The 21,114-nt window shown below is 46.0% G+C and overlaps 1 protein-coding gene across 2 annotated transcripts in view; it reads right to left on the bottom strand.

Moving 5' to 3' along the window:
• Positions 1–21,114, bottom strand: part of TRIM66 (tripartite motif containing 66) — a 60,643-nt gene that overhangs the window by 9,250 nt on the left and 30,279 nt on the right. For both annotated transcript variants that reach the window (XR_011246572.1, XM_069540943.1), the window contains exons 9-14: positions 19,148–19,265; positions 16,891–17,765; positions 15,370–15,531; positions 1,904–2,425; positions 1,551–1,743; positions 56–116 (exon numbers count right to left, since the gene is read on the bottom strand). Coding sequence is in view for 1 of the 2 variants with exons in the window: in XM_069540943.1 (XP_069397044.1) it covers positions 56–116; positions 1,551–1,743; positions 1,904–2,425; positions 15,370–15,531; positions 16,891–17,765; positions 19,148–19,265 (1,931 nt within the window). In the remaining variant the exon portion in view is untranslated. The remainder of the gene's footprint in view (positions 1–55; positions 117–1,550; positions 1,744–1,903; positions 2,426–15,369; positions 15,532–16,890; positions 17,766–19,147; positions 19,266–21,114) is intronic.

Below are 21,114 nucleotides of genomic sequence, written 5' to 3' on the forward strand. Positions count from 1 at the left end.
CCCAGGACATGAGGTTGGAGGGCGAGAGAGGGAGGGTGGGCCCAGCGTCTGTTACCTGATGCTCTGGTTCCCTTTTGTACCCAGGTCTAGGGCTCCTTGTTCAAAATTCTCACACTCTAAGGCAAAAGACAAACAAATACACGTATGATAACACACCCTGTCACCCACACCTTCTACTCATATCTGCTACTCATGCTTTGGCCACACACCTGTCACACCATTGTTACCAACACTGTAATCACTGATAGTGGTGACAATCCTACCATATCTCCCCCTCCTGAGAGGGCAAGAAGGCCACTTTCTTTTAAAAAGATAAACACAGGTAACACTCAGAGGCTGCCTGGGGGTGAGGGCTCGGTCAGGTGCCAAGGGGCCAGCTTCTCACCTTCAAAATGAGCTCAGGAATCACTTGTTCCCCATACATACACTGGTGTCACCTGCTCTAAGGAGTCATTCTGTCCAACCCCTGCCTTTTCAGCACAGCCTGAGAATCCAGCTCACCCTCCAGGGGCAAGAGGCTCCCAGGAACCCTCCCCTGAGAAGTGCAGTCTGTGGTGATGGGCAGGGAGCAGTGTGGGGAAAGAGGAGGACACTAGCATTTACTGAGCGCCCACTCGGCACCAGGCACTGTCCTGAGCACTTTCCACGGGCAAGCAGGGTTCAAAAATTTAAGTGCTTAAAATTCGGGGTTACATTATTGTGTAGTTAAGAAGAACCAGTATGAGGAAAAAAACAGAAAGATTGCTTCATTTTCATCTATTAATTATGTAGGAAATAGACTGATCATTACAGACTAAACATTTATGAATCATACACTGAAATGAGAAGGCCCCCAATGCTCACTAGGCAGTTGCTACTTCCCAACTCCCTCACTTTCTCCAGAAGGAAGGAGCCTTAGCCTAGCCGCATTTGAGAAGGGGTGTGGGTAGCTCAGAAGAGAATCAGAGCCAACCTCCACCAGTCCACATTCCCTTTACTGTGAGGCACAAATCTACATTAATGCCAGGTGCAAGGCAAATTCTTGTTACTACAGAGTAAGTCATCAAATGATTTCACTGTAGTTATTTGTCCCAATAGCCTATGAAGTAGCTATGATTAGCCCCATTTACAGAGAAAGAAACTAACTCAGAAAGGTTAGGTTCAAACCTTGCCCAGGTTCAAACATAAAGAGATAGAGCAGGTCTGCTAACTTAGATCTATCACACTCCAAAGTCCAACATGCTCTTTCCCCTAAAATATTTTGCCAAGGCTAGCCCTTCTGGAATGTGCTTTTCCTGCTTCCCTTTACCTATAACCCAGACCCCCGAAATTCTGCATGGGGAATTTTACAAGGAGGCTGATTTCTGGCCATGCCTGGATCAGTCATGGCTACAGTGAGGGAAACAGAACAGACATCAATAAGTCAGTTCTGGGGGAGAAGTGAATTTAGCCCGAGAGAAACACTGCTCCCTCAGGCTCAGAGCAGCTCTGCTGACCTCTGTCTCACGGCAGTGCTGAGCCCATCTGCTCAAGCGTGTGGTCAGCACAAAAGGCAGGCTGCTGAGTCTCACCTTCTGGGCTCCGGTACTGCTGCAGGGCCACGGATTTGCTGACCACTGGGACCAGTGCAGGTTTTTTCACAGAGAGGTTAATTGGCTCCTCCAGTTCTGAGGGGATAGCCAAATCCTTGGAAGTGTCCGGACCAGGGGCTGTGGGGCCTTGTCCCAGAGAGTCAGTGAAGCGGGTAGAATCCTCACTTTCCATCTTTCAAAAGTGAAAGGCCAACAAGAATCAAAGAAATCAGACGTTTTTCCTGTTGGTGGTCACAGAGCTGTTAAGCTAAGGCCAGAATAAAGCCTTCAGGGGCTACCCTTTTGCCCAGCGATGAGCAGAGGAAGTTGAATGGCATCTCCCCAAGACCTACCTTACACAAGGCATTCCCCAGGGAGGGGTCAGCCCCATCCCCAGGGCGCAGGCTCCCTGCATTTCGGCCAGAGCCAGGACTGCAGCTGGATCCGGTTTCCGACTGCATGTTAGAAGCCGGAGGCACGCTCTGCAAAGGACAAGTTGCCAGGCTTGGTACAGTGTGGGTGGGACCAGACATCAGGCTGGGCCCAGTCTGAGAGTGATCATTTGCCAGGCTTGTGATGGCCTGGGAGGGATCACTCATCAGGTTGGGCATGCAGTGGGGTGTGCCACACACAAGGTTGGGCATGGTCGGCAGGTGACTGGCTGTCAGGCTGGGCATAGCCTGGTTCTGACCGCCCACCAGGCTGGACACTGTTGGTGAGGGGCCACTCAGCAGGCTTGGTACCACCTGGGGTGGGGCAGCTGTCAGGCTGCTCGCACTCTGGATCTGTGGCTCTAAGGTCCTCGCCAGCCTGGTAGATGACAGTTCCATCTCCAGTGTGTTGGAAAAGCCCATGATGCTCACAGAAGTGGAGTGCTGCAGGAGCGAAGAAGACAGGGGACAGTCAGGCTGTTAGCTAGGAATGGTGGGAGGGAGAGGGCAGATGCAGCCCACAAGAGTTCCATGCTCAGATCTCACTCTGCCTCAGAGTCTCATAGCTGCAGGGAACGCAGACAGCACAAGAAGTCCTATTTCCATTGCCCTACACCAAGGAGGTTGGTGGGCTATGACACAGAGGCAGGCACGGCTGAGGACACTAGTGTGCATGCGTGTGTGCATGTGTGTGTGTGTGTGTGTGTGTGTGTGTGAGAAAGAGAGAGAGACAGACTGACAGACAAAGAGAGGGAGAGAGAGAGGGACAGCCTACCACCTGACCTGAGGGTGGTACACACTCACACGTACACACACACACTATCAGCCACATCCTTCACCCCCTTTCCAGTACCTAAGCAAAGGGTCAGACTGTAGGACTACCCTCCCACTTCACATTCCCCTCTGACTACAGCACTAGTGGCCTCTCTTCCCTTCTGGGGGTCCTACAGGATAGTTTCTGCTACATAAAAATGGGAGGAAGTTCAGAAGGCTCAAACCCTGATCTGCTGCAGACATTCTCTGAGATAGTGCCAAGGCTTGGGGAGCCCCAGTCAGTCCTGGGTAACCTGGGTCAAACTCCAGAGCCTTCTCACAGCCTTGTTCAGATCAACTCCAGCACCACCAGCATCAGATTGAAGACTTTGACCAAGAGATGTGAAGGTCTTTTCTAGCCCTGCTATACCTGCCAAAGACATTCTAAACCAGATGCAGAGAACATCAGAGCAGCTAAATCTTAATATGGACGATCTGGACAATCATTGGATGAGACAATAATATTCCAACCCCCATAATTCCTTTCTCGTTTCTAACTGCTTGGTGACCTAGGCAGAAGAGACTTAAAAGCTTGATAAAAAGAAGTTAAAGACATAGATACTGCACTGAATCTATTTCAGTTTTTCATGTTGGAGAAAGAGATTTGATGGAGGGGAGACGGTGGGAAGACCTGTTCTAAATGCAACATTCAGGAATTTAAAAGTTTGATATCCTTGCCTTTTTTTAAGACAAAAGATATAATAATTTGACATCTTTTGAAAATTGAAGGGGAAACAAGGAGTAAATATCTCTAAGTTTCCAAAATCAGTGTCATAAACCTGTCATTGTTTTTCCCATGAATAAGACATTCAGATTTCCACAGGAAAAGAAATACTTCAAATACCCTCTCAAGTTTCCATATTAAGTTAGTAAAGCTAATTAACAGTGAAGAAAAGACAGCCCTCACCTCAGTGAATGTCACCCTAGTCACCCAGTTCTTCAAGCTGAATCGTAGGAGGAAGACAACAGTAGAGCATCCTTCCTCCCTCACCCAAGCTAATACCAGACCTCATCAATTCCACCCCTTAAACATCTCTCAAATATTCCCACTATTCCTCTCTGCTGCTGGTGTGCTAGCCTGGGTTACACATTCATATTTTTCCAGACTACAGTAGTGGTCTCCTCAGTGGAGAAATAGTTTCAAAACACAAATCTGAGCACATCAGTCCTCTGCATAAAACTGTACTGCGCTCCACTGAGAAAACGCTCAACAAGGCTCCTAAGGCCTTGATGAGCTCTTCCCTGTCCTGCTTTGCAGCCACAGTCCATACAACAGCTCTCTCCTCATTCTCTGAACTCCAGCCACTCAGACAATTTTTCAGTTCCTGAAACATGCAACCTCTCTCTTCAGACAGACTGCTTCTTCTGCATGGAACATTCTCCTAGCCCTGCCCCTGTTCCACTTACCTTCTGAATTCAGCTCACCCGTGAATTTTCGCTCTAACCCAGACCAGCTCCCCCCTTTTACGCTCTCATAACTCCTGGACCTTATTCTCATAGCCCAATCTGTGATACCATTTGGTTAATATCTATTTCTCCTACTAAACTGTAAACTCCATTAGAGTGTGGACTTTGTCTGTTTTGCTTATCCACTGTATTTCTAGACGCAAGAGCAGTGCTTGGCTGAATAAATGAATTAATGAGCTATTCACTAAGCTCAAAATGGATTAAAGATCTAAATGTAAGGCCAGACACTATCAAACTCTTAGAGGAAAACATAGGCAGAACACTCTATGACATAAATCACAGCAAGATCCTTTTTGACCCACCTCCTAGAGAAATGGAAATAAAAACAAAAATAAACAAATGGGACCTAATGAAACTTCAAAGCTTTTGCACAGCAAAGGAAACCAGAAACAAGACCAAAAGACAACCCTCAGAATGAGAGAAACTATTTGCAAATGAAGCAACTGACAAAGGATTTATCTCCAAACTTTACAAGCAGCTCATGCAGCTCAATAACAAAAAAACAAACAACCCAATCCAAAAATGGGCAGAAGACCTAAATAGACATTTCTCCAAAGAAGATATACAGATTGCCAACAAACACATGAAAGGATACTCAACATCACTAATCATTAGAGAAATGCAAATCAAAACTACAATGAGGCATCATCTCACACCGGTCAGAATGGCCATCATCACAAAATCTAGAAACAGTAAATGCTGGAGAGGGTGTGGAGAAAAGGGAACCCTCTTGCACTGCTGGTGGGAATGTAAATTGGTACAGCCACTATGGAGGACAGTATGGAGGTTCCTTAAAAAACTAAAAATAGAACTACCATATGACCCGGCAATCCTACTACTGGGCATATACCCTGAGAAAACCATAATTCAAAAAGAGTCGTGTACCACAGTGTTCATTGCAGCTCTATTTACAATAGCCAGGAGATGGAAGCAACCTAAGCGTCCATCATCGGATGAATGGATAAAGAAGATGTGGCACATATATACAATGGAATATTACTCAGCCATAAAAAGAAACAAAATTGGGTTATTTGTAGTGAGGTGGATGGACCTAGAGTCTGTCATACAGAGTGAAGTAAGTCAGAAAGAGAAAGACAAATACCGTATGCTAACACATATATATGGAATCTTAGAAAAAAAAATGTCATGAAGAACCTAGGGGTAAGACGGGAATAAAGACACAGACCTACTAGAGCATGGACTTGAGGATATGGGGAGGGGGAAGGGTAAGCTGTGACAAAGCGAGAGAGTGACATGGACATATATACACTACCAAACGTAAAATAGATAGCTAGTGGGAAGCAGCCGCATAGCACAGGGAGATCAGCTTGGTGCTTTGTGACCACCTAGAGGGGTGGAATAGGGAGGGTGGGAGGGAAGGAGACGCAAGAGGGAAGAGATATGGGAACATATGTATAACTGATTCACTTTGTTATAAAGCAGAAACTAACACACCATTGTAAAGCAATTACACTCCAATAAAGATGTTAAAAAAAAATGAGCTATTCACAATTTTTTAAAACAACAACAGTGCATGACTGTTTATTCCACAAATTGTAAGCCAAATGAATAGCAGCTTAGTTCTACTAACAACTAAGTCCATAAGTTTCTCTAAAATAATGCCTATTTTTAAAATAATTAATTAATTAATTTATTTATTTATTTTTGGCTGTGTTGGGTCTTCGTTGCTGCGCGTGGGCTTTCTCTAGTTGCAGCGAGTGGGGGCTACCCTTTGTTGTGGTGCGTGGGCTTCTCATTGCAGTGGCTTTTCTTGTTGCAGAGCACGGGCTCTAGGCACGTGGGCTTCAGTAGTTGTGGTGCGCAGGCTCTAGAACACAGGCTCAGTAGTTGCAGCGCACAGGGTCAGCTGCTCCGCGGCATGTGTGGTCCTCCGGGACCAGGGCTGGAACCTGTGTCCCCTGCATTGGCAGGCGGACTCCCAACCACTGCGCCACCAGGGAAGTACCTGCCTATTTTTATATAGCTAAAATTTATTGAGAATTTATTATACACAAGGCAATTTGCTAAGTGTTTTACATATATTTCCTCACTTAATCCTCACAACAAACATTAAAGGGTTGTGAAGGTTAAAAGAAATAATCCATGTAAACATTTAGAGCAATGTCTGGCAGTAGGTACTCAATAAATCCCAGCTGCTGTTGCTGCTATTATTGTTATTGCTATTACTGTCGTAGCCCTAATTTTATACCTGAGAAAAAATGAAGCTCAGAAGGGCATCTGCAGTTTTTTATGTTATTGAAAACATAATTTTATAAATCTCCATTTCTCTTTGTTTGTGTTCACGAACTTGCATCCAGGGACCTTACTAAAGTCACTCTGGCATTTTCTGTGCATATAAATTATGTCGCCTGTGACTACTGAGTTTTATTTCTCCCTTTGCTTACATTTGGTTTTCTTGCCTTACTCCACTAGCTAAGACTTCCAGTATGAGGTTGAATAGAAGTAGTGACAGTAGCCATCCTACTCTCATTCTTAATCTCAGGGGGATCCTTTCACTATTCGCCACTAAGTACGATATTTGACATAGGATTTTATAGATTTAGAATCCAGATCTCTGGCACCAAAGCCACACTCTTCATTCTGGTCTGCTTGCCTCTGCCCCCTCTCTGTGCTCACCCCCTTCCCTGATCTCTCCCACATTCTGTTCTTCCATCTCTTTGTCCTTCCTTCACCTGCCCTTTGTCTCTCTTGACCTTTTCTCTCTTCTTCTCCTCTCTTTTTCTTTCTTCTCATCTCTTTTTCTTCTCCCCCAACGCTTTCCCCTTATTATTTGTTTAACTGCTTTAATAAAGCTTATATTTTCTATTCTTAATTTTTAGTTTTAAAAGTAGATGAGCTAAATACCCTTTATTTCTCCAAAGAAAAGTTTGCTTTTTATATGTTTCTTGGTATTTCAATGGTCTTCAATAAAAAGCCTTCAATTTGCTGTATAGTCTAAGTCCCAAGATAAGAAAGGTGAGGAGAAAAAGCAATGGGGGGGAATGCTCAAACCAAATGGAATAAAGTAGGCATAGAGCCCAGCTTAAGGGACTGAGGCCAGAGGCCAAGGGCCATCTCAAACATGCCCTGGCCTGCATCCCTTGGCGTCGTCTTGTTGTCCTGGTAATGCACTAACATAGCTCTCTAATATACTGTATTTCCTTATCTTTGGATAAGAATAACCAACGATCATTGTATTCCCTTTTGTAATATAGGACTGTCTAATCCTTTGAGCTGGACTCTTTCACCTTGTCCCTATCTGACATGTATATTTAATGCAGTCATCTCATCTACATAGATGACTCTCAGTGAGGTCCTTGGTGCCAAGCAGTAAGAGCACCAAAATCCCTCTGGGACCATTCTGAGTAATAATAGTCAGATGCTGTATGTCACAAGACATGCACAAGATTAAATCCCCAAACACAAAACTTTCCAGATTAGGGGTAGAGATCACATTTGTATGATACCGACTCCCCTTTCCTGATCACTTATTGCACATCATGAAATGTGAGTTAATACAGTGATAGAGAAGAGAGGGCATGCAGATTGAGCCATGGAAGAATTGTAGAAACTCTGTTGCAGCTTATTTTGAGTTGCGCCTGCTGGACCTGCTCCCACAACACCTAGCAGACGGCATGAGGTCGGTAACATGTCCTAAGATACTGAAGACTAGACTGGTCTCTTTCCTGTCCATATCTACAGCCAATCTCAAGGAGGCCAAGGCTATCAGTAAGTGGTGTAAAGAAAGCTCTGGTAACAGTAACAAGAACCTGGGAAACATCTATAGGGAAATTCTGAGAAGGGACTCAGAGAGACTGCTATGAGGAAGCCGGCCCCAGTCCCATATCTATAGGCTATGCAAATACAGTGGCATTTCTGGAACCCATTATGCTGTGTGTTAGTTATTTCTGATACTTCATCTGGCTCTCTGGAGTGAAGAGCTACAAAATACTAAAACAAAAGGTCCTTATTTCATGTACAGGAAGAAAGAGAGGAGTTGAGACCCTCCATCCTACCCTGCTACAAGGTGAGTAGGGGCAAGGGGAGGGCCAACTTTCAGGGCCAGGAAAGCAGGCTGAGTCTCTAGGGCCTGTAAGGAAGAGTCTTCTTGAGAACATACTAGGGTTGGAGAAGGACTTGGGAATGTGACCAAGTTGTCTGACATTTGGTGCCTCACACACAGGAGGAGCTCATATGTCAATGGAGATGATGCCACCTGCCCTCTCCAACACCCAGGATTGTTCAGAGGTCAAATGAGAGAAGGTGAAAGCGTATGGCCAGCTGGAAAGTCTGTATAGGGCAATCACTGACACCGCCAAGCTTAACTGGCACCTTGACTTCATCTTCACATATAAAACCTTCAGATTTCATGAGGGAAAATAAGTATTTTGAGGTTTGCAAGTAAAAATAAATTATTTTCTAGTTCAGGGAGGAAGAAAAGTCCAAAATGCAAAAAACATACACTGGTCATCAGCTCAGGTCATCTTTGACGTATGAAGGGAGCTCCCTCTTACCTCCATGACCTAGTATCTCCTTACTTGCCCCTAATTTTCTCTCCTCCCAAATTGTATGTCCCTGTCCCTTTGTTCTCCTTGTCTCTTATCTCTTTATCTCTGTTTGCCACCTGCCTGACCTGTGACCTGTCTGAATTGTATGACTTTCAACCTTTTCTCCTAGTCACCTATGTAGTCCTTTACCCATCTAATCCTGCTGATCTGTGCTCTGTTACCTGCTGCCTTTCCTCTCCCCATTCTCACCACCCAGATCTTTTTCCGGAGTTCAATGTGCCTATATTGCCATTCTAACGACTGCCACAAGATGTTGTCAAAATTCAGAGAAAACATTGTTCTTTCATTTTAACAGGAAGGGAAATTGAGACACAGAGTGATTACCCAAATTTTCCAAGCTTATAAAGGAATCCAAGACTGGGCCCAGCCTTAGAAATCCGCTGGCTGGTCTTGATTTTGTGCCATTAGGTAGAAAGCTAGTGCCCTAGTATGATGTGATTAAGAAGTCAGTAAACAGACACTTGGTGCACATACCCTGAATTTAATACAAATTTCAGGTTGTTACAGAAAGATAATATTGCTGAGGATAAAGTGGCACAGATAGGGTGGTGTTCCACAGAAGTCAATTTTCCAGATATCTGAAACATATCTCTTTCGATAACAAAATGCAGTTAGCTTTAAAATATTATTTTGAAGGGGAGTATTTTTCAAATGCTTTGCACCCTACCCTGTCTTACTAAACAGAGCACATGATGCCTAATGAGACCAATTCTTAGTGATGTAAAAGAACTTTGATGAACCTCTATTGCTGGGGTGTTCTGCAGTTCATTGGTGCTTTAGGGAACTTCTAGGAATGTAGGGCTTAGCTTGTCCTTTCAGTGAATGACTTCACATCGTGGCACATTTCCAGGTGAAGTTTCTTGTCTTCTCCCCTGTTGTTAGCTGCCATTATAGAAGTTCTGCCTTCCTGCTTTTACTCTGCTTACTGCTATAATATAGGAAAACTAAAAATTTCCAAAGAAAACCATATAACTAAGCTTGCTAGATCAAGAATGATGACTAGGGGCTTCCCTGGTGGCGCAGTGGTTAAGAGTCCGCCTGCCGATGCAGGGGACGCAGGTTCGTGCCCTGGTCTGGGAAGATCCCACATGCCGCGGAGCGGCTGGGCCCGTGAGCCATGGCCACTGAGCCTGTGCGTCTGGAGCCTGTGCTCCGCAACGGGAGAGGCCACAACAGTGAGAGGCCCGCGAACCGCCAAAAAAAAAAGAATGCTGACTAGATCAGGCTTATAGTCGCATATAGAATATAACGAGTGAGGTTAGTGACATCTGTTCTTGTTGCTGCTCTGAAGCTTTGCCTGCTCACTTCTGCTTTCAGGTTTTTGTTCTAGAAGTTAAACTCGTCAAAAACTCATCACCATGTAAATGTACAGTAGAAGAAGACACCAATGTGTCATGTTTTGGAAACATACTGAAGGCCTTCACCCTGGCTGAAGAAACAGATAAGGAGACAAGGATGGAGGTAAATCGATTTGTGAATTAAATCCTTGAGATATTTGAGAATTTCAACAGCTTCAGATAAAGTAGACTGGTTTAACAGCAGGAGATCTTGACACAGCCGAATCAGACAGCTGAGGGGGGAACTAACTTTTCTTGCAAGTGGTTTCACAAGTTGATTTTTAATAGGAAAGTTGCTCTTGCTGATGGTGAGTGCCCCTCCAGCTCAACAAAATACTCTTGTATGAAGTAAGGCTATTGCTATAGATGTAACTATGTTGGTATCTGCTAACTGACCAAAGTCAAAAGGGAAAACAATCATTGCTGGTGAAGAGAGAAGAAATGAAGACTGCCCAGTGCCCTGATGATACAAGAAGATGGAAAAAGCAAAGAGGATCCCAGAGTCTGAGGTGGAAGGAAGAGGAAAAGAATAAGTGGATTCCAGTAAATCTGAAGTAAAAGCCAGAATGAGTAGAATTGTCAAAACCCAAATTTTGGAGACTAGGAAAATTTAGGCCAGAGGTATTTTTCCCAGGCTGGGTTAAGGAAATTTACGGCCTAGGAACAAGAACCTGTTTTCACATGAACCAAGAGACAGACAAAGATCTTGGGTTTGGTCTGTGAATAAAATCAGGTTAGAATGAAGGAGACAGGCTTCCTAGAGAGTACAAAATTCAGGGAGCCAGACCTGGGAAGTGTTAGCTCTGTTGGACAGAGCACATCTCTGTACAGTTCGGCACATGTTAAGTGGACACAGGCTATGCCCTAAGAAAGCCACACCAGGCCCTGGGAACATTCTGAGAAACGCTGCTGTCAGTGGCAGACTATGAGGAAAAGAAGGTTGCTAAGGCTGAGAACCCATGACCTGGTCCGTAGCAGTGTATTTGGAGACTGTGAAGGCGGGATGCCTAGTATTCACTTATGTCAAGGTTTAGAGTATGTATTTAAGCAAATCATTTTCCATCTCTGGGCTTTAATTTCCTCCTCTAGAGGTTAATGTAAATCTCACTGAGTTTTAAGAATCAAATCAAGAGCTCAGGCATCAAAATGCTTTGATAATGGCATAAACGCTATTCATCTGAGTCATTATCCTTGACTCTTCTGCATCACTCTTAATAATCTGGACCACAGGAATGCCTACTACTTCTGTATCATTTTCTGAAAATACATCAAAGACTCCTCTCAAGCCTTAAGCAGCATCTTGGTGGCCTCAAAGTCCTTTGTTGAAGATCTGGGGCCACATTATGAGCAGAAAAGAGGTCCCTCTTGCAAGTGAACTGGGGTTCAGATAGGGCTCTCTGTGACGTGCACAGCCTTGACTCCATGAGTGTTTTGAGGAAAGGAATGTGTGTATTTTTCAGCAGTTGACTAGTTAAGTTTGAAATGAAGCCATCAAAACGGCTTCCAGTTTCACTTGGAATTTAAAGGGGTTCTGTTGCAGAGTTGTCTTTCTTCATCATCTTTCTTCAGAGTGGCTGAACCAAGATTAAGAAGCATAGGCAACAGCTAGTGCCAAACAAATGTCCAAGTTCATACAAAAACATCCTGCTGGAGGCAGGGAAGGTGGTGGGATAAAATGTTCCCGAGACTGCAGAGCTCAAGCCGCTAGAAAACCCATTCTAGAACTTTCACTTCTCATTTTCAGCAGCAATCTGTTTTCACCATCAGCTTATTTAGTACCAGCTCCTAGGTACTTGTGCACAGCTGCTCAGCTGTAACAGAAGTCCTCCATGTGGTGACACAGAGCAGCTCTGAGCATGACTAGGTCCCTGTGGAACACACAGAGTGGTGCCTGGAGCCACAGGTTCCTCTCATCTGTGGCCTCAGATAGACTTCTGACATCCCCCGGCACTCACAGGCCAGTACAGGCTGAGGAGTCGGCTGGGGGCTAAATGCCTTTACCAGATAAAGATAGCCAAGACCAAACTAGGCTGGGTCCTAAGACCTCTCCCCAGCAAGGCCTCAGGCTACTTCAGAGAGTATAAAGATAGGAAAATCCAGCAGGTGAGAGACCCCATGGAGTCCTACTTCTCCCACTGCAGTGCACAGAGAGAGGCAATTTAACCTAATCATTGAACACAGGGCTGAGGCAGGAACCTGTGCTCTGGTCCTAACACTGCCAATCGTTGGCTGTGTAACTCTTAGGTGATCACTGAACCTCTCTGTGTCTCAGTTTCCACATCTTTCAAAGGGGAGTAAGAAAGTGGCTTCCTCATAGTACTGCTAGGATAAACAAAGAGATACAATGGAATAATCCTTGTAAAAACCTATGAAAAAAGTAGAAAGTGCTATACAAAGTATTATCAATCAATGATAAGATGCTCAAAATGTTGTTTGGTAACCTTGACCTTCATACCCCCACCCTGCCCGATCCCAGATTCAAGGCAATGAATTCCCTCAAAAAGAAAGCCCTTCTTCTTATTTCAGGAGCTTTGTGTATAAGCAGTACCCCTCTCAGTCAAGTAGACCCAAAGGTTCCTCTGGGCCAGGATGGCAACCTTGAGGTTCCTTTTTCTGGGAGTCCAAGCCACAAAGAAGCCTACAAAGCATCTGAAAAATGTCAGGCCACTTGCCCCTCCACACCTCTGCACGAACCCAGGTTAACGGCCAGGGGCAGCTCAAAACGAGAAGTTAGAGTTCTTAGGATCTTCTTTAACCCCACTGCCACCCTGCAGCCACACAGGAGGGCAGCATCCCCCTCCCCTCACTGCTCAGAGCACCCTGTGGGCCACCCACACAGGCAGCACGGACTCCATGCTTGCATGTGGCTCACCTCCTTTCCTCTGTACTGGGTAGAGGAGCAGAACTGAGACTCATTAAATAAGCAGAAGCATTTTTAGCATGGCTCCCACTACCAGTTGAGCACTGGCAGTGCCCATGCTTCCTACTGACCTCTAAAGCTAGCTGCCTTCCATTCATCTTATATTCATCTTATAATGTAACTTCCACAGGAGAGCACCAACAATTCAAGACTTAACGTTTTCCTCCCCCCCAAATATGCTTTTCTTCCCATGCTCCCAGCTCAGGTGAATGGCAACTCAGTGAGCTAAGACACACCTCGGACTGTCTTTCCCTCACTTCCCATTGCCAGTCAGACTCCAAGCCCCAAAGCTCCTGTGATCTGATCTCTTGAAGTTCTTGCTGCCTCATCATTCCCATCATTACCTGATTTCATTCAACTTCTCCTATTTCTCCTCTGTACTATTTTGGTCTCTCTTACTACAACTAAAGTGACCTTTCTAAAATTTAATTCAAACCATGTCCCTCCTTGCTAGAAATCCTTCATTCACGCCTCGCAACCCCCAAGACTGAATCCCAACTCCAGAGCATAATTTACAAGGCCTTCCAACCACTCTAGTTTCAATCACGCCCATTCTCCAGTACATCTCATGCTCCTACCGAGCCAAATCATCTGAAACCCCCTAAGTACCCCAGGCTTTCTCTCACTTCTGGACCTTCCTACTTGCCATTCCCTTTGACTATTTATTCTATCCTTTCCCCCTTCCTTCCTTTACCAGCCTAACTTCTCCTCCTTCAAATCTCAGCTTAAAATCATGTCCTCTAGGAAGTCTGTGAACAGTCCCTTCTCCCAGAGTTAGGTGCTTCTTCTATACAACCCAATGACTATCACAGCACTTTATCATGCTTTATTGTTGTTGCTTGTTTAACTATCTCTCCCACTAGAATATAAGCTCCAGTGTGAGACTCTTATTCACCAGTGTGTGTCTGACACGTAGAAAACCATTTGGCATATAATAGGAGATTAACCTATATTTTTTGAACATTGAGTGAATACACAAATGGGTGGATAGATGGATGGTTGGATGGATAGGTATCTACCCCAGGTGTAAGAATGTAAACCACTAAGAGCCACAAAGGTCCAATTTACAGCATCTCTATGGCCTCTAGGCCAGACAATTTTCAAAAGGATAGGGCAGGATGGGCATAGACAAAAAGCCATTAGTACCAGAGGCCTGCCCAGACTTCAAGGGATTTCCAAGTTAACACTTCATTTTTGCCATCTCTTACTTTTTAAAATTCTCTTCTCAAGTATCATTGAGTTAGACTGATCTAAAACATATATGGCAATGGTGCTACTGGGAGAAACATGATGAAGGGTAGGTACACAGAACAACTAGTGGAACTGGAGTTGTATAGCCTAAGGGATGCTGCAGGACCGAGGGTGCAGGCTGGAAGGATACAGAATAGCTGACAGAGCTTCAGGTACAGGGCTGAGTGGAAGTACCAGGAAGGTTGAGGGGACTAGACCAGAAAAGGCAATTGGATAAGTGGAGCAGGGCCAAGGAACACACGGAGTGCTGATGGGAAGGCACGGCACAGCACTGAGGTTCCAGCTAGGAGGATGACCAGGGTAGGGATGAAGGGCAGGGGTTAGAGTAGGACAGGTGAGGAGTCATGGGATTCTGGGTTATTGCCATGAACGCTTCCACCAGCAGGTAGGTAGATGGACAGGAAGGGCTCCAATAGCTTATCTCCAAGAGATCCCAGTGCCCCTAGATGCTCAGCTACCTCTGCAGGATATCCCTGTAGAGCACTCACCCAATAAATTCCATTAATCCAAATTCTAAGGCCAACGAACTTTGGATTGTGGGACCACATAAAACATTTTCCCCATTTTCATTCATTGCAGACAGAAGAAAGTTCAGGCTTTGGATTCTCATTTTAAATAAACCTTAGCCCTCTTATGTACTAGCTGTAGGACCCTGGATCTCAGTTTCCTTAGCCATAAAATTGGGGTGCCCACCTCACAGTACTGTTGGGAAGGTTAAGTGAAACCACCCTGTGAAGCACCATGCACAGTTCTAGGTACAGACTGAGGGTTCAATAAGTTGGCTTTCTTTCCCTTTCCCCTTCCTCTCTAAATGAAGCTCAGTTGCTCCCATTTTTACTGTATGTGGGTGGAAATGGGGCAGAGGAGGACCTTGCAGACTCATTAGGACAGAAGGCATGAGTCAGGGTTGTGTAACATCCAGGGATGGAACAGGGACACTCCTCCCCCCACCCAATCATCCTCATCCAGGTCCCTGGGGTCTTGACAGGCAGTGGGTCCCGTATGGTCAGCGAAAGCAGGCTCTGTTAGTACCTTTCTCACCACATTCGGAGAGGAGTGCTGGATGGCGCTGTCCAGTGGGGGAACACTGTGAGGAGTTTCTTCCCCAGATGCCTGGGGCAAGTTAGCAGTAGTATTCTTGTCAAGAGGGAGAATTGGCTTTGGGCCTTCAGATGCTGGGGACTCATCTGTAGCCTGGAGAAGAAAATAAGAACTTGGGTGGGTTTTACTGCAAAGAGTAGCAGCAGCAGCAAAGGCTAATGCCCACCCTGCACTGTCCGTTGTTACCACCTACACATTGTGAACTGCTTGAATTTTTTTCAGAAAGAAAGATAGTCTTATCTAAATTCTTCCTAATATGACAATCTTAGGACAGAACCCAAACCAAGAATTATGAGCTAACTCTGTCATATTCACCTTAGCAATCATAACACTTTTGACTTACATTTAAAGAGTTTATGGTCCTCTATAAACCCTAGACCCTTCTCTGCCATCATAAGGATTATTCCATATCCCCTCAAAGGAACTGAGCCTCAGAGGAAGACATCTGAAGCATGATCTGAAGCTGTCAGTGCTGAAGCATAAATGTGAGGCCTTATATTTTGTAATAAAGTAAAAGTCTGTAGAGCTGCTTTGAAGATATAAATGTGGTTACATGTTTAAAGGAGACACCACTATGAAAAAAGTGAGAGGGGAGGAGGAAGGGGCTGGAACAGGAAGCTCTGGGGACAAAGAAAAGCAGGAGTTAAGGATGAAGATGTGGAGTGCTGCAAAAATCCCAGAGGCGCAAACTGCGCCTCTTCAATTGTCTCTTAGCTGAGAAGAGAGAGGAGCAGCCTTCATAATCCCCCTAGGGAGAGAACAGGGCCTCCTCTGTGGCATTTCAGAGTCAGCAGCCCCGGATCCAAGTCTTGGCTCTACCACTCAACGTTTTAGGATCTCTAGGCAAGCTGCTTGCCTGCTCTGACCTCCACTTCTGCACCTAGAAAAACAGATGGTAATGCCTGCATAACAACATTGTTGATAGGACAAATGACATAGTGTATATAAAACATTCCTAGCTTAGTAGGCTTGGAATAAACTCTAAGTCTCTGTCTTAGTGTTATGAAGTGTTATGAAGTTGCTGTCCACTAGCATGTAGGGCACACCTTCACTGCCCTTCCCCCTGTCTGGGATACACAAGTTACAGCAAGGCAAGTGAGGTTACAAAGGCAAGAGACAGCCTCCCTTCTGCCCTGGCGCTAGCTAGAATCCAGCACAGCTCAGGAAGTTCCATTCATGGACAAGGTCCCTAGTGTCACCCAGGAGGACAGGGCTAAGCCAGGCCACTCTGGACAGTATGAAACCCAGATCTATGTTGGGGCTAAGTACTCCGTTCTCTGGAGGTTTCCTGAGATGCGAGGTGGAGCCCAGCGCAGTCTTGAATTGTGAGGGCTGAGTTCAAGGCCACCCTAAAATGAAGAAACTGTGCTCTTGTGCCACCCTGTGACTGGGAGGCTGTGTTTCCTGCACTGTCCTAGGGAGAATATGTGTTCATGCCACCCTGAGGCTCACCTGCACTGTGTCCTCCTGGCTCTGGGACTGGACGGGTGCCGGCTGCCTCACAATGTAGTTGATCTGCCCCACGATGGTTTGCTGAAGATGCTGAGGCGATTTGGCCTGACTCAGCTGCAGGCTGGGCTGTTGAGCCTGAAGGAGAAGCTCCAGGTCCTTCTGCATTTCCTCCAGCTCAAACTTGTGGTGCATTATGTCCACATTCTGGGAACAGGCAGGCCCAGGAAGGCTCTCGTGCTGACTAGAAGCCAGATGCTGGGATGGAGGGAGAGGTGGGGGTGGCTGCTGTTGGGTCGGAGGCGGCGGCTGCTGCTGAAAGTGGCTGAGCTTCAGCTTCTGGTGGTGGCCCAACTGCACCTGGACAGACGGTGTCTGAAAGGTGGGTGGGGCGTGGGTTCCTTGCTGAACATCCTGCGGGGGGACGATGCACACGGGCTGGGAAGTCAGCTGCTGCCCCAGCCGCTGGGATGTGCGCTCTTGCTCCGCAGGGGGCTGGGTTTCCAGCCAGGGTTGAAGTAGCTTTGGTGGATGAGGACGGCAAGGCAGTTCTTTTTCCCTGGGCAGCAGCGGGGAGCACTGCAGTGACCTCAGCTGTTGGGGCACCGTCTCGGAGGGCTGCCTAAAGCTGTGGGCTGGGTGTATGCTGGGCGGCGGGACCTGGCCTTTGAGGGAGGGCGAGACTGGGGAGCAGTGGGAGCAGCACACAGAGGAGGAACACAGTGCTGGAGGCTGGAACTTGCGTGAGGGATGGCTGAGAGTCTCCTGCTGAGCCCCTGGGGACTGGTGGCTTTGATAAAAAGATGACGGTCCCTGTAAGCTTCCATACGCAGGAGTATCTGCTGGGGACAGTTGTCCACCCTCAGTAGTTATACAGCCTAAGAATTCAAAATAGAGAGTGTTTCCAAAGGTAATCTGCAGTTGTTCCCCCTCTGCTACCTCCCACTCCTGGGACCAAAGGATAGCATTCAAAAAAACTTGTACCAGATGCAGAGATTAAGAAATTCAACCCCTGATCCCCAAGACTCAGTCTAGAATGCTTCCAGCAATTGGACCTATATAGACCTGCTTTTGGGGCCTGGGACACTTAGAAATTAGCTCAGCTTTTACCAGATGCTCAGTCCTGACTCTATATCACTAGAGAAACCACGGGCTCCCTCAAAGAGCACCTACTTCTTTTTTAACAGAATAGCCCAAGAGAGACTCAGACCAAAAAAAATCAACACTGGGGGAAAGAAGGAGTGGCAAAGGAGATTCATCCCCAGGACAAACGAGCAAGTCTTCAAATACGGTTCTGGGGAACTGTGTGTTGGGCAAGTAGGATGGAAGAGAGTGGGGAAGCTCTAACACCAGGGCCAATGCCAGGCGCCAGTGCTGCGGACTGAGGCCCCTGGGCCCTCATACATGAGTAGATGATATCCATTGCTGTTTCAGGCTAACGGCCCCTTCAGCTCATCTGAGGCTTATTTGGGGAAGACCAAGTGTCTTGAGGGCAGGAGGTGTGTTTTATTCACCTTTGGTCACTTGGTGGCCAGGGTGGGGCCTGACTCAGAGCAGGTGCTCACCAAAGGTCTGTTGAATTAAATCAAAAGGGTAAGGGAAGCAAAAATAAACCTAAATATATCATTTATCGCTCTGTTAAGTTCAAAACACTTTCACTGAGAATAACATCCCGGATGAAGGTAGCAGTTGGCCATTAGTTTAACAAACCTACCATTAGGTTGTCAACACAGGCACAACTTCAAGTTGTCTACATTCTGCCTAAAGACTGAATGCCAGCAAGTTATTGCAGCAGGGAAGAAAAACGCACAAGGTCATGAATTATCTGCTCATATCTCAACTCCAAAGGACATGTGTGACACTGTCTGTCTGTCTCCTCTCTGTGTCGCTGAAATATCTCTGTTTGTGCCCACACACATGTGCACTGCCATACAGCATTCTGGAGAGTAGGGCCACTGTCTTGTCTCCTCTTCTAGCAATGAAAACAAGGGAAGAGGGACATTCATGCAGAATAGGAAGCTCAGATCTCAGCGGGTCCTGTTACAAAAGTCCTGTACTGCCATTGCTATTTACGCTATCAACTCTCCCCACCCCCACCCCAACCCTACCCTCATCACCCCCAGTCATTCAGGTTTGCTCTGGCAGTCTCAGGGAGTGCTTTCTCTTGGGCATATGCTGATCTAGCCAGTAAGCTAAGCAGTTGGTCTATATGTGTTCTTAGCAATCATGCACAGGCCCACAGAGTAGGCCCTGGGCTCACCAAGGGAAGCCAGCTGCTTGGTCCAGAAGTTAGGCTCCCAGGTGAATCTGATACTCCAAGGGGAACCAGGGTCTGTGTTACAATTGGTCTCCAGCAATCGCTGCATCTGAAACACAATCTGACAACAGCACCAAAGGTCATTTCTTTGGGCATCTTGCGCCTGAATGACAATGCCCTCTCCCTCACTCTTTGGACAAGTTGAAGGCCAAAGTCCTGGCTGTTTAGCCTGTGGTCCTCCCCCATATGCTTGCTTATTTCCTTACATCTTAGTATCTTCACATTCCTCCGCTTTCCCCCACCCCTACTGATCCCCTTCTTCTTACTGAGGCTTATGGAAAGCCTACATTCTTATCTCTTCCAGGCCTCAAATGATTTTAATTCTCCCTCAGAATATCACTTGGCTGGAAGTCTCTCAAGAGCGTTCCTTTCATTCTACCATAATCTCACATGAAAAGCCAATGGGGGCAGACATTCTCTGAGTTCCCCATAGCTGTCCTTCCATCCACTTGTAAAACTCCATTACATCCTACTCAACTGCCCTCTTCCTCCCTCATTCCTTTCATCTATCTCCTATCGCTAACTCTCCCATTTATCTAGGACTTTGGCAAGTATCCAACTGCCCTGACAACATCTAGTTAACCAATGTCCTAATCAGCATCTTGGCCTCTTACTTCCTTGATCTCTTTAATGTAAATCACCTTCACCTCTCTTTTCAGTTCACTCACCATATCTAGACCATTTTCATCATCTAGAACCATTCTACCTATGAGACCTTAAACTCCAACAACCTACCCCCTGATCATAACCAGCTCTCACTCTTTCTGAGCATGCTCTTCAGTCTCATTGGACTCCCCAAGCCCTGCTCCCTCAGTCCATAGGGTCGTCCCAGCTTTCCATCATTTTCAGTAACAATGTCACTAGTGCCCTAGTTCCCTTCCCATCCCCAATGTCTGACCTTGGGTCAATCCAGCCATCCCAAAGCCATGTTATCTGGGGTCGCTACACTGATCATTACCCTCAGGGGTACACTTCAGTCCTTCTTCTTGTCACTTCCTGTCTTGTCAGCTTCCTCTACCATGGTCCTTAATGACTACCCAAAATTTTTACTTCTCTCCTCAATGTCATTTACCCAATGCCTAACCCTCTCATTATCACCTCCAACTTCACAGAGGGTGAAAAAACCCATAAAAGACAATTTCCCTCAAACTTGTATCCCTCCTATCTCCAAACTTAACTACATTATATTGACACCTTCCTGTCCTCTGATCTCAGAGGAAAGGAGTGCCTCTTGTTTAAGGTCAACCAGTTCACTCTAGATCCCACTTCTTTCTGCCCTTCCAGTATGCTTCCTCTACCACACATCTCTTCTACCTTCAACCACTTCTCCCAAATAAAGATGTGCAAATGTCTTCCTTACTTTAAAAAAGTATTCCAACCCTGTCTCCTTCTCAAGCTATCTTCTTATTTCCCTTCTTTTCACTTCTGTCTCTACTTCCTCACCTCCCATCCTCAGCTTCCTCATTCTAGCTTTTGACCCTTCTACTTTGTGGGAATGTCTTCCAAAAGATTATCAGGGACCTCCTGATTCCCAGACCTCAAGGCTTCGCTTCACTACTCATGCCCCTTCACCTATGTAGCAATGATAACATTGATTACTTAAAATGTGAAACTCTGTTAATTTCTGTGCACCACACTCTCCTATTTCTCCTCTCACCTCTGATGCTTGCTTCTCATCTCTTTCACTCATCTTCTTCCTCTGTCTATGTGAAAATGACGGCATTTCCCTGGGCTCCAGGTTTGTTCTTCTCTTCTTCCTTCACACACTCTTCCAATATCACTGATATCCCAGTGACTCCCACATCTCTCTCTCTCTAACCCTGACTTTTCTTCTGACTTCCGGACCCATCTATCAAAGCAGGTTTGGGACAGCTCCCTTTAGATGCCCTATAGGCACCTTCGCTTCAACA

This window comes from Delphinus delphis, chromosome 8, assembly GCF_949987515.2.
Source record: "Delphinus delphis chromosome 8, mDelDel1.2, whole genome shotgun sequence".
Lineage (NCBI taxonomy): Eukaryota > Metazoa > Chordata > Mammalia > Artiodactyla > Delphinidae > Delphinus > Delphinus delphis.